General features: G+C 37.6%; 1 protein-coding gene across 1 annotated transcript in view; it reads right to left on the bottom strand.

Moving 5' to 3' along the window:
- The window catches only part of ITGA8 (integrin subunit alpha 8), a 114,966-nt gene that overhangs the window by 88,540 nt on the left and 12,210 nt on the right, over positions 1–14,216 (bottom strand). Inside the window, exons 4-11 of the mRNA XM_037385968.1 lie at positions 11,571–11,694; positions 9,234–9,295; positions 8,182–8,227; positions 7,065–7,190; positions 5,978–6,022; positions 2,937–2,980; positions 1,907–1,963; positions 1,665–1,717 (exon numbers count right to left, since the gene is read on the bottom strand). Coding sequence (XP_037241865.1) covers positions 1,665–1,717; positions 1,907–1,963; positions 2,937–2,980; positions 5,978–6,022; positions 7,065–7,190; positions 8,182–8,227; positions 9,234–9,295; positions 11,571–11,694 — 557 coding nt within the window. The remainder of the gene's footprint in view (positions 1–1,664; positions 1,718–1,906; positions 1,964–2,936; positions 2,981–5,977; positions 6,023–7,064; positions 7,191–8,181; positions 8,228–9,233; positions 9,296–11,570; positions 11,695–14,216) is intronic.

Below are 14,216 nucleotides of genomic sequence, written 5' to 3'. Positions count from 1 at the left end.
TTTGTCATACTGATAAGGCCATCACTACCCCTTTCACCCTTAGCTGCACAAAAAACCTCAAGTGAATTTGAAGGTCATTTCCCTTTTGCTTTTTTTTTTTTCCTCTCTGTTTTACTCTCCCTTTCAGATAAGTATTTCTATCGACTTTATGTGCAAACCAGCAAAGACAGACTACATATCTAATCAGACATGTTTATCAAGTAGAGCTTTTTATGTTTTGTTTTCTGTGGGATGTTTGGATCTCAGAGTCATTAGATTTCTTTTAAGATATAGACTGGGGGACCACACAGGTCTCAACAGCAGTTTGATTATATTGTTGACATAAACTTTGGTCTTAGAGGTACACAGAAAATATAAGACCTGCCAAGTAACCCTACGGTTCACAGGAAATAACCTGCCAGGAAATAGTTTGGTAAGTGAGAAGTTAAATAGCAAGTTCTCTGAAAAATTCTAATGTGTCTTTTGTAACTTAGATTAATGTTTCTCTACCCTTTCACATTAGTAATGCATTATGGTATGACCAAATTAATCCGGACTCTGTATATCATAAAAATAGGAATTGTCAAAAGCTGTGGTACAATGCAAAATCTGATTTCAGAATCTTTGAAAGATTTGAGTACTGTGAAACCACTACAGAAACTGTTAAAGCTTTTTTGTTTGATTGTTTTGTTTTGTTTTGGAACTGCAATAACATTTTATCACCTTGCTACTTTTTTTCTTGTATGCCTCACTCTTTAAAGGGTCGCTAGTCACTGACAGAAAGGAATGATTTAACCCAGCAACATTATTTAATGCATTATGTTTAAGCACCTAATAAGAAATAATCACAAGAAAAGAATATGAAGTAGACACATCTGAGACATTTTACAATAGGCAAGAGTATGCCACAGCTCTAAACATAATCCTGGCTTACCTTTGTGCAGATTTCCAAGGCTCTGAGCTTCAGGGATCTTTATCTCCTTGCTAGAAAGCTAGTATGAATATTCACTTACTAAAGTCCTGATCTTCTAAAATATTTAATCAGACTTTCCATGAGTTCAAATTTAGCAAGTGTTTTGTTCAACAGAGTCTGAAATCCCCAAGTGTCTTAGGCATGACCGTGGGAGCTGAGCAGCATTCTTCCTCAGACAAGCACAATGCTTGTCGTAACAACCATGGGCCACAGACAGTTTTTGGTGTTCTGGATGATGAAAATGGATGGCCAACAAGCAGGTGCTGCAATGAGGAGCTGATGATATTGGAAAGCTTTTGAAACTGAGAAGTGAAATTATAAATGGACCACAGGTACAGAAGACTTAGCCTGCTTTTGAGAAGGGGAGAATGAACTTTTGACTTTCACCTCTCTCTTCCCAGCAGTAGCTAGCACTGCTTATTCACTGTTCTTCTACATGGATCTGTTTCCTAAGACTTTGGACGTTCCCGCTCTGCCACACTGCTTTGAATAAATACTCAGGAAGACAAACTCACCCAAACTAGTCCTGCAAATACTTGTGCCACTGTGATTGCACAAAGATAAGCCTACATGAACAATTAAAATTAGAAAAGCAGAGAAGCCAAGAGAAGCACTTTGAGGTATGAAGCACCTGAAAACCTATGTTTATTAATAAGTATCAGGCATTGCTTCTATGAATGTGCAGTGGAGCTGAATATATTTGGTAACCTACCCATCATTGTTAACATCAGATACTGCAACAGTGTACCCAAAATAAGACGCCATCTGGAAATAAAAAACAACAGATAGGCTTTCATATCAGGTATCAATTTTTAATATCTTTTTAAACTGATAATCCTCTTTGTTTCTATGGTCATTAATTCTAAAAAATATTTTATATATTCTTGAAACTACGTTAATGAAACTGTATCTTCTAGAGATATAATATTTCATCACATAGTTGCTTGACATTACCTGTTCACCAGTGAAGTTCTGGATAAAGGTCAAGTCTGAAGAATTAATAATTGAGACCTGGTAACAGAAAAATATGGAAAGTTTCAAGCACATATGGAGATGCTACAGCATAACATCACTGCAAACCAATTTGACACACTGAAGGATGGTCCAAGTGGCCAAGAAAAAACAATTATTCTCTGTCTCACCACAGCTTTCCTGTATGACCTTGAACAAATCACTAAGATTTTATGAGTCTCAGGTCCCCCATGAATAAAATGGGGGAAAGACCATTTCCCCTTCCTTACTGAACACTGAACAGAAGCAGTTACAGACTATCAGTTAATCAGTGACTACATTATTAGGCATGAAAATATGAACCTAAAACAAAGAAAAATACACATAAATATAAAAAAATAAACATACACACTTTTCTTCTGAAAAAATGTATGAATAAGCTCCAGAGACACAAGGAATTTTGGGTCCACAAAAGTAGAGAATGTCTGTGGCTGGGATTTCCTGTTTCCCAATCAGGTTAGTTCTGAAACTTTTTTCTCCTATGAGGTAAAAGCTCTATCCACACACATACCATTTTCTCCCTTCACTTTAAACTGCGTATCATGACTCTCTGCATCTGGTATTCAGTGTATATACTTAGAGCACTCAAAATAAACACTCGGTATGAATAACCTGAACTTGGACTTCTCCCGACTGGACACAGCATTGCACATGAAATATGCAAACCTATGGGTAATAGCTTAGGTCTGAAAACACTCAGTGGGTATAGGGATACTAGTCATACTCAATGCATTCTTGTAATTGCCTATTGAAAACAGACTTCAGAAGGGACTAAGCACTTCACATTCAAAGGCCAAACCAGTAAGGCATTTCAAACCAGCCAGATAAGCCTGAGGGTGAAATCAGTGGCAGTTTTCTCTGATTAGAAAGTTTAGGATCAAAGAGACAGAAAATATAATGTAGCCTTTAACCTTCCAAATAGTCTAATTGCCTTCTCATCATAACAAGGATAAAATGTGGGTCCAGTACATACATAGCCAAAGTTCTGTGCTCCTCTTGGGACTCCAGCAACCAGCTCTGAAAGGATAAATATCAACAGTGAACTGGTTATGCTGAGTCATGCGTGCAACATGCATTCCATGCCACTTAAATCTTCCTTGGTATATAACCCTTAGGATTTTGATTTGTTATCTGTATCAGAAACACTTGCAAATCACTTCAAGACATTAATTAATGAGATCTTAACATTCATTCAGTGCATCTAGTTGCATGAAATATTATATCTTAACTGTTGAATACACTTATCCAGGGTTCTCTCTCAGCCTAGCATTACTTAACATAGCACAGTATAATAAAGGTCTCAGTAAAATTCAGCTTGTTACCTGACAGCTTTGGATTGATGGAACCAGAGTTAGTTGTGGCATCACACACTAGAGTACAGAAGCTAAACACAGCCGCCCTTACAAATAACTTTTTTCTTTCTAGCTGCACAAAAGTTTGTCTCATCTATTATTTGGCTTGATGCCATGGAAGTGTTTGACAAGTTCTGCACAGACTATCTAAAAGCATCATAAGGAAATTTTTGTGAGTGGCATTGGAGGAATCCATTGAACAAGAACATGAAACACTGGACCTAGCTGCGTTCTAAGATGTAATTCTGCTCAATAGCTCCATGGGGAAAAAAAGAAGAAAAGAGTAAAGTCACAGCCTGCAGTCTTATTGTCTAAACCTTCCTTCATTAGGATATTCACGTCACGAGAGAGCAGCAGGAACTTTGGATACCAGAGCACCTCAGACACCTGCCTGTACTAGCCTAGCATTCCTCTGCTCCTGTCTGGGTTTATACACTCCCTTGTGGTCAAATGTGTAGGGACGATGGAATTAAACGAAGGATTGAACAGGACACAGACGATTCCTGGGTCAGCCAACAAAGCAATTCTTTGTGCCAATCACTCACATAAATTACTGATAAAAGAATTATCCATCAGAAAACTTTGAGTATGCATTAAAAAAAAAAAAAGAAAAACCGAAAAAGATGGCTGCAGCCTTCTGTTACCAGGGACACATCTTTTTTACACATTATAGTGTTTGGCTCAAAATTGTGTCTTTTTTTTGGGGGGGGGGGGGGTTGGAACCCATAGTGGCACAGGACAGGACATTAACTTTACAGGGATGAAACAGCAGCAGTTCTGGGGGAGCTGGGCTGATTTGCAGAAATGTACTATGTCTCTATTGGCTTTGTGAGTCTGGACCACAGAGCTGTTCACCTCCTCAAGGAAGCTACCCCTTAGGCAATACTTTCTGACACACTGTCAGCCTTAAACAAGAAGTATTGCTCCTGCAGTATGAAACACCAGGGATCACAGATATTTTCAGCTAACTATATGTTTTGAAATCCTTTACAATTTCACAACACCTGAAAACAGCTAAATCATGGACAAATTTCTATTTATAACCGATTATTTTTAACATACTCTACCAAACAGCTGTGACAGGAGCTTTTCTTCTATGCTGGATTCAACTTGCAGAGACACAGGAAAACTAGTATTCAATTTCTAATATACCCACAAAACTTACTTTGCAACTTAAAAATCAGACAAAATTCAGCTTTAGTTCTCCTGCCACAGCACTTTGTGCTATGAGTTCAGAACATCAATTAAGTGACAATTAAGTAAGTTTTGCTCGTATTTAGTTAAAGCCTAAGTGGTGTTCCAGGAACTACTGCTGCTAAACCTGGCCTCTAGCAGGATGGATTGCTCTGACTGTGTCCTTAGAGAATTACAGAACTATGTTACTGAAGCTGCTGCCTTCCAGGGCAGTTTCCCCTGGACATGTGAAGCTAATAAATATCCTGTGTCACCTTTTGCCAGAGGGAACAACTTGAACCTTTGTGTTTGAGCTGAATTCTAAGTTATATAATGACATTCTGTACATTTAAAAAAAAATATACTGCAATTTTGGTCAAAACTTGTTCCTCAGTGCACATTGCTCTACATTATCAAATCATGAACGCAGAATCCTAGAAGGTGCTGTTTTACAGATCATGAAACATTTCAGGTGAAGGTTTCACAGTGATGATGTTTTTAAGCAATGCTATTAAGTCTGGTTCTTTGTGGATGATAGTTGCTTCTAAATGCAAATTATTGTAAATATTCCTGTATCAAACTTAATTGATCCAAGAACCTTTAAAAACTCTCAGGGATAATTCTATATTTGGAAATTTATAGTCATGTGCATTCAGCTTTTCCTAATTCATCTTCCTGTCAAATGTTTGCTCTCCCTCTAAGCCCAGATTTCAATAAAAGGAATTAAAATCTTCTGTTTCCTGTTGTTAAAATATAAGGCTTGGAGCAGGAGAAAGGGCACAGAGAACTTGTTCTTACTGCATTATGCCTGTGCAGGAAAATATAGCGTATGAAAAGGATCAGCTAATAAACTGCCTCAGGCACCCTATCCTTGGGGCACATGAACTGGAACTAGGGAAACTTACAGAGCCAAGAGCTGCTTTCACCAACAAGAGCTACCTGTGCCAGTGCAGACACAGGTTTTTGTCCAGAAGCAGCTGAATGTTGTCTCCTAGCTTGGGCTGTAATGTTTATGTGGTAGTCAGAAGTGTGCTTTCAGCATACACAGACATTTCCAAGCCATGTTACATCTGGTCAGCTGGACGCTGAGGTCCAGCAGCCTCTATGCAGGTGAGTGTCTTAAGGATGGACTGGAAGACTGTACAGGACTGCACTGTTGGCTCCACTTGTTACTACTGGTCACCAAACCGGCTAAATCAAGTGAGCCTGGATGTCTCCACCTACCATGTTGTCACAGCTATAACCGCTGAACAGATGCATGTGTACAATACCGTAACAACAGATTCAGACTTCTGAGTTACTTAAATCCTGCTCTGTTATGCTATACCTTCTAAGGAAATATTTACCTCTGAGAATACTGGGTACAGACAGATTAAGTGTCACCAGTGTTTCAAACGTATAAAAGGTACGTTCCTGCATGGAGATCCAAAATGAGGAATTTAATAGGTGAACAACCATATGGTTTCCATTCAAGTACATAGCTTCTTACCTTGTTCAGAATCCCCAGTAAATTCCCCAGCAGCCACTGAGTATCCTGTTTAGAGATAAATTACAAGCAAAATACTTGATAAACCATTTCTTTCAAAAAATACGCAAGACCAATCAGATTTATCTGTTCATCTGATCATCAGAATGCAAATTTTCTAACATTAGTATACTAAAACTGTGCGGGAAAAAAAAAGAAAATTGTTTATCACTTTATTATGACTAAATTAACTGTAGGTCTGAATGCATAATGAATCTATCCCTTTTCTCCAAAAATGAGATTCTAAATTAGGTTTTCGTTACTGTACCGTAATGTGTGAGTATTCTGTTTTAGCTCTAGATGGAGGACAGATTTCCAAAGATTAAGTTAAGTACCTCCTAGAGCTTTAGTAACCCTGTGAGATAATTGCTGTTGACACAATAAAGATTTCCGGATTGTATCGGGGACTGAAATTTCAAATCTATGGGCAGAGATAAAAGGATGCATCTTTGTCTGCAAATTCCGCTGCATCTTTTCCATGTGTAGAAAAACCTGTCTTACATGCAGAGACATATGACTATCATACAAATTCTTAAGAGATCAGTACTAACCAAAGGTAGAGAGCCTTTTTTCTGTTTTTTACATATCTTCAAACTGACTTTTGTCACTCCTTGCTTCAATTTTATCTTTTAAATATCAGTGAGAATAAATCGGGTATTTGTGCAGTACTGTAAAAAATACTGCAGAATTGAATTTTCTTTTATCTATTAAAAATTGTCTTTATTTAAACTCAATCCATCATCTTGGAATGAAAAAAGATATAGATGGGAAAGTTTTGTATTTCTGCTTGATTATTAAAGATCAAATAATAGGAACCACAGTGAGCCATTTAAGATCTCAACCCTCCAACCCTGTTGCTGTGCATAATTTTAAGAATATTCATAATCCCATCAAAGTAACAAGCAAACTACTGACTTGCTGTTGTGCTTAAGGCAAAACACGTTCAAATCCTCTCACAATTGGGACGTTAGTAATTTAGGGCTTGTTTTCACATTTGTATAAGCCCCATGCTTTTAGAATATATTGCTAACTGACACAGAACTTAGCTTACCCATGTAATTGTCATCATATGAGGGTGGTGCCACTCCTGTTTGCTTCTCTCGTGCCAGTTTCCTCAGAATATCCTTGAAGGAATAATTTGCAATGATATCCGCAATACTGGCAGTGATTACCTGACCTGGATTCAAACAGCTTCATAAATGAAAGGGACATAAAGGAGAGACAGTTTCTACAATATAGGGCTAGTAGAACATCAGAACAGAGCTGAAGGGAGAATATAGCACAAATGCAAAGAGTAGACGTCTCTCAATCTCCACCATTACCCTGAAAATCTCAAGATTTTCACATAAATCAATACAAGGCCTTGAGGCTCCATTGAAGCATCACAAAAACATCTCCAGACCCTTTCAAGGTGCTGATTCAAACTAAAGTATTTTCAGGCTCAGCTACCTTTTGATACTGTATTGTACAAATGTAGTGGACCAATGGAAGCAATTTCTCAATGGAGAATTCAAAGCTATGAATTCCCTATCATCAGAATCACCTAGATCTTCCTCCTTCCATGGCAATGCAAAACCACACATCAATAAGGCTGACAACAGGCAAGCTGGTAGGCAGAGTCTGGAAATCAGCTGTACCATACATGTCAAAACAGGTTAAAGCAATACCACCCTTCTAACCCTGTACCAAAATCACTTCAGGTTTTATCTACATGAGAAACTACATCTTGGAAACTACAGTGATGCCACAAATGAACTAAAAATACATGCAGATAGCAATAGAAATTTGTGTTCAGAAACAAACAGTGACAAAAACTTTCAAAATACTATATTTGCTGTACAAATACTAGCTATTTTTTAAATTTGTAGTATTTCTGTGGAAAAAATAAAAGTCAGCTTATTAATTAAATGACGAATGAGCTAAAATGCCAACATAAAAATAGTTATTTCTACTTGTTTCACTTCCTATACAACCTACATCCTGAATTTTCCCTGATTTATTTTTATACTTTGTTGCTTGTTCATGATTCTTCTGACTTATATTTCTTGAAAATAAGACCAGAGACTGGTTATCTTAAACTGAGAAAACAACGGAAATCTAAAACAACATTTTCCACAATGCTTTCTGCTTCACTTCTTAGATCAAGTTAACCAGCCAGATGAACATACCTTGCCAATAAAAACTACCAGGCCCGCCTACTATCAGGTCTCCATTCTACAAAAAGCAGAATTGAATAAAATTACACAACAAAAGAACACAACAAAATTAAGCATGCATGGGAAAAAACAATTTAAATGACCAAAAGAATACCAGAATCATGATAAAGGAGAATAGCCTTCAAAGAAAGGATGAAGGTGCATGAATGTGCAGGAAAATCCACAGTTAAATAAAGTTCATATCCACCCTATGCATCTTCACTTGAATGAAAGCCATGATTTTTTTAGCACTAACACAACATTCTAAAAATTGCTGATTAATTGTAACAAAACAAAGTCACTGTAAAACAGGGTCTTCACATTAAATGAAGGAACAGTAATGCTTTATAGAGAAGTATACTTTTGTCTACTCTACAATGAGGTCTTTACTCCTCAGCTATTAACATGAATAATGATGTAGCTGCAGTACACTGAAAACAATGGCAGTGATCAAAGTTTGGTGAGGTCCTGGAGCTGTAATAATGGCAGGGACAATAATAACAGTTGCAAAGTCTATTCTTTGGCCCACAATATTTTTTCTGGAACTTCTTGGCATATAAGTACAGCTAGTTATTTCCCTTACGCACTTTCACTTTCACCTCCACAGAACAATGGTCTTAATGACTAGCCTGCCTCCAAAAGCATCTTTATACAGGCCATTGTAAGTTTTTAAAACCAGCTGGTGTCTGCCCATTATTTCCTGAAAGTCAGGTCTCTGGAAAGAGTCGTAAGTGGGACACACTGAGACAGAAACACATACAATTTTTCACCCAGTTACCTATTTAGACTAAGCAGAGTCAGACTGGAGTGCTGCAAAGAGATAAACAGGTGCTGATTGCAGTATTTCTTTTATTAGTGAAATCAGAAAGTCTGAAACTTGCAAAGGAAAGAACTAGCAACAACTTCACGAAACATTCCATATGCAACAGCATGGGGATAAACTCTTGATCACTGAGACAGTGCTTGAACACTGGAGATATATCAGAATTACATCTGGTCAAAGTATATCAGAAGCAGAATCTTACCTTGTAAAAATCTAAGCTGAAACCTGCTTGACAAAAGCCTTGACCTTCGGGATCTGCATGGCCTGCAATCACAAAGGTAGATGCATTTTACTGATTTCACAGTGCATGTGGAAGACAGTTTACACACCCCTGGAGCTGTAAGGCTGCAAATGCACAACTACGAAAATACATGAAAAGGCATATATTCTTTTTTAAAAGAGACAGAGAAAAACAAGACTTCTACAAGATCCTGAACATGCAGCCCCCTTGTGAAGATTTTGTAAAATAGGACCAGTTACTTGGGAATTTCTCCTCTCATTGCCAAGGAAGGACCTTGCAACAACTTCCAGGGATTCAGTACGTATTTGGCTGTAGATACAAAAGAGAATAACTTAACAAGAAATCCTAGAATGGTCACCACAGTCTGCTCTGCCATAAACACAAAAATAAGTGTTTACTAAGACATCTCAAAAAATGTTGGCATAGTGGATGGGTCAGCATGGGTCAATGTTCAGAGAACATCTTGGTTATCTGCACTATGGCAAGGGAAAGCAGCACATGCCCTTCACAAGGGCCAGTCCTTAAAGTGATGCACATTTGCTCAGTGAGGACTGAAGTGTAATAAAATTTTGAATGCACATTTGTACATGCAAAAACATCCTTCTTGCTTTGTCCATTTTTATTTCTACAAATTCTCATATAATTCTACAAAGTGTGTTGGCGTGCATTTTAGGGCTTTCCTGTGAGTGCTGAAGTGCTGGAAGTCTGCAGGACTGGGAAACTGAGAGCAGGAATGGCTAATTGAACTCGTCTCGTCAAATGGTATAAGCCTTTAGCAAAGGCCCCGTGAGACATCAGAAGTACATGAAGCAGATGTTACGGGTATTGTTTCTTACAGATTCAGCTTCCTTTTGTACCTATCCATCCAGGGACAAGAATTAGACTTGAAAAGAAAGACAGCACAATTCAGTTTAGATCTATACTACAATGTGAGAAAAGAAAAGCCATAGAGTAGCACTGAATGTACACGCAAATATCTCACATTTCTCTAGGTGTGCAGATTTTCTGGTAGACCATGGAAAGCATTATTTGGCTACATTATTACACAGCTGTCAGACGACAGGAAAATTCAGCTACATGATATGATGCTGTCTCTACAGCTTCACAGGAAAGAGACCTTTCAATTATGTGAAGTAAGTGTCTACTTTTTTTTGTAAAATGCCTATTACTTTCTTGGCAAAATAATCCATGAGAAACTCAAAGGCAGGAGCACAGTTTGCAATAGAGAAACAGTTAAAAGTTGTGTTTTACAATCAGCCCGTGCACGTGGCAAGAACGCTAACTGCAATAGCAGAGTCTCTGTACAAGGGGTATCTTGTCATTCAGACTTGTCATGTTACTGGATAGCATATACAACTTGAAACAGCTACCCATCCCAGCAAAACTGAACATCATAGCTTTGCTGTGAGGGTTTCCCTTGGAAGGGGTAGGTAAGCCCATCATATTTGCTATCTTACACACATTACCTTTAGAAAAATAGCTGAAAGAACAATTCTCTGATCTGTGAGTGCAGAAATTGCCATAGACCTAGCCCAGCCCAAAGCACAGTAAAGTCACTGGACACTTCATATTGATTTTAATAATCTGAAGCACTGAGGTAATGAGGGTATTAATAATCATTATAAACACTTAGATGTAGGATGTTGAACAGGATGAATGACTGATACAATCTAATGTGTGGCATTTTCTGTGGACTTCTAGGTAACTGAACTTGGTTCTAAATATACATGCAGTTTTTCCCTATTCCCCAAGAAGTAAGGCCCAGAGATGGCTACCACACCCACAGAATAGCACACAGAAGAGCACAGAACAGCACTGCTAATGTGCATGGCTTTCTTCCATACTGGAAGTCCTCCACAGATGAGCTATTGTGGATGATATTGGCATGAATGGTGATACAGGCTTGTGTGTTTCTGTGCAGGGTCTGGTCTTCAGACAGTGTTCTTGTGATGAGAGATTTATCCTCAGCACAAGCATGAATAAGTAGTTTAAAATGCTGTCTGGTTCTTATCTAGATCCGTTTGCTACATTTTAAAGCCATTTAAATTGAACCAATTATATCTCATCACTATAACTGCATAAGCTTAATTTACTTAATTTCTCCTCTTTCAATTATACAATGAAGTATCCAATTGCAGGCATATAATTTAATGTTGATTTTTCTTTAAACCCTCATCCAATGCAATAATGTCATATAGTAATCTCCAGTCAACCAAGACAGTGTGAAGACTGAAAGGATGAAAACATTAAGTGCTGCACCAGTTCCTCCAGCACAGGATTGTTCCTGTTTATACTTACTGTTGCGACAAGGTGAATATTCAGCATAGGCACTGAAGTTCTGAATTGCTACGTAGCAGGTGCCAACAGGGTCCTTCTCAGGGCTATCTTTAAGGGTTCTCCAATGATATAAGGGAGCACAAGCCTATCGAAACAGAAACAGTGTTACATGTACCTTTGACACACTCACACATCTGGCAAATGTAGTTTTTAATGAACAGTGTAAAAGGATTCTCTCTGGTATTGCATCATTCATACAGCTATGACCATAACATATTGACAGAAGAAAATGAAGGACCACTGCTTCTTGTAATTTCATTATAACCTGGAAAGCATAGACTGATCTTTCACTTACAGCCCTCAGCAGGGGAAATCTGTCAGGGACTACAACTCACATTCAAACGTATGTTACAAATACCCTCCAAGCCTGCTCCACGAGTAATATGTTTGCTCTATTACTGCTCATTGCACAGGACTTGATCCCATAGTTCAAGGTGTGGATCACATACATGTGGCTGAAGACATTCCTACTTCTGTCTCACTGTGTCTTAAGATAATGGGCGTTACAGCAGAACTGCGATGATTCTACCCTGCTTAGAAGATTTGTCTGGGTGTTGTGTCATATTGTCTATCACAATCATCATATTGTCTGCCTTCTTATAAACCCCTGGTTCACATCTTTGCAGAGATGATACAACTATAATCCATTCAACAGTTTCTGAGCGAACAGGTTTTTGCTAAGTAAGTTTTGGCTAGTAAACTAATATTTAATCTTCTGTGTTATGGTAGTGGTGTTACAAACCATGACAGTGTAAGGATAAAAGACACACAAGCTGTGTAGAGAGAGACATTACCATTTTCAAAATGGTAACTGGATATTTTTATCCTGTTACTGGATAAATTCAGATAAATAAACTGGATAAATTCAGATAACTGGAAAAATAAAAAAGATAAGCTTTCAGGTATGCAGGTCATTCCTCAGGGGTTCCTGTGCCCTGAAACTTTTCAACTGGCTGGAGGAAGAGGAGGAACAAGGCACTACTCCCTACAGCCTTGCTGTACAAATCCGTCATCCGTGTCCAACCTTGTCTTACTTTTTCAATGAGAAACCTGTCTACCTCTGGCAAGGTATTGTTATTATTCACATTATTGCATAAGCTGTCGTTCTGCAATCAGTTCCAGCTGGATGAACGACTGTGCTACTCAGATCTTACCATTAAAGTCATAGCTTCTGGAACAATGGTTTAAAGATCAGGGACTCTTAACATGCCCCTGCCTAGATGACCTTACAGATTAAAACAGAGAGCAAAACCAGAGTGTAGCAATGAGGAGTACATGTCCTATGAGGGTGATTTTAGGTACATTTGACATCAAGCAAAACAGATTGAAACAAGAACTCAATATAATCATACACATTGACCTAATGCAGCTTACTGTCACATTTGTAGTTTTAAAAAAAAGTTTCTGACAGCCTGATGACATTTTCTTTTTCTCTCATTTCAGCCTGCAAAGCTTAAAAGAGAGTTTTCTAGCTTTGTTGTTCAAATCTTTGCCTGAAAACTGTTGACTATATCTCTGTTTCAGAAAGCCTGAGAAGAGTTATCAGAACAAAACAAACTTTGGTCGGTACAGACACAGCACATCAGTCAGTGATGAGGTTTTCTGCTCATTTAATTAAGATTCAGCAAATGATGGTAAAGAACTATTTTATTTCAGTGTGTGAACTGTTGTTTAGTAGAGTATATAAAATGAAAAACCTTCAGAAATTTTTAGAATTTTTTAGAATTTTTACATTTACTTAGCTCTGTAACAGAATAGGGTGAATTTTATTTATGTCAAAATCCTTCCCCAGGTTAACCACAAGGCATACTATACAAGGGAAAGCATTTTCTTTAGATACTTCTTCCCTTATGACTACTTAAGTAATAATTAAAAAATTTAAGCAAATCCCAAAACAGAAATTGTTGCTTTGCAATTGTAAAAATTAATAAAACTAATGACCAAACTAATTATTATCACAATTATTTCAGTGACATTTTCAACTTATACTTCAGCACATCAATCGTAAATATAAAATGTCTGTATAAGCAGCATCACCCCTACTTTACTAAGCAATAAAAGTACTTGTCTCCTGCTGGGGTCCTCTATCAATACAGGTAAAATGTCCAGCAAAACTGGAAAATAGACACTGCACTTTGACAGCAATCTTTATTTAGAGCTGTTTTATTATGACTTTTTCACAGCTGTTTTACCATGGCTATGACATAGCTGTTCGAAGCAATGTACATGTGATGAAAGAGGTCAGCGCTTTCTCTTACTAATTGATCTTCAGGGCAGGTTCTTGGCTTCCATTACATTCTGCATTTAACATTCCAAATGAGACTTCATAATACAAAACACTTTATAGCATATAGCTATCAGTCACTGTGTATCTCTAAAATGGTCACTATGTGTTTAAAAAAAATCATCGCTCACTTCCATAACAATATGGTATTCTGCTCTTCTCACATGGCAGCAGCATCATCTTCACTTGATCAGTTCAAACTGATTTTATAGACTGCTTTCATTTTCTGAGTTATATACATAATTTGTTTTATAATTCACGCACAATCATAGAGTTGTTTCCATAATCTACACATAGAAAACTATTAAAGATATACATTTGAG

This window comes from Falco rusticolus, chromosome 4 (assembly GCF_015220075.1).
Source record: "Falco rusticolus isolate bFalRus1 chromosome 4, bFalRus1.pri, whole genome shotgun sequence".
Taxonomy (NCBI): Eukaryota; Metazoa; Chordata; class Aves; order Falconiformes; family Falconidae; genus Falco; species Falco rusticolus.
The sequence above is the reverse complement of the archived record's forward strand: the minus strand, read 5'-3'. Positions and strand labels throughout refer to the sequence as shown.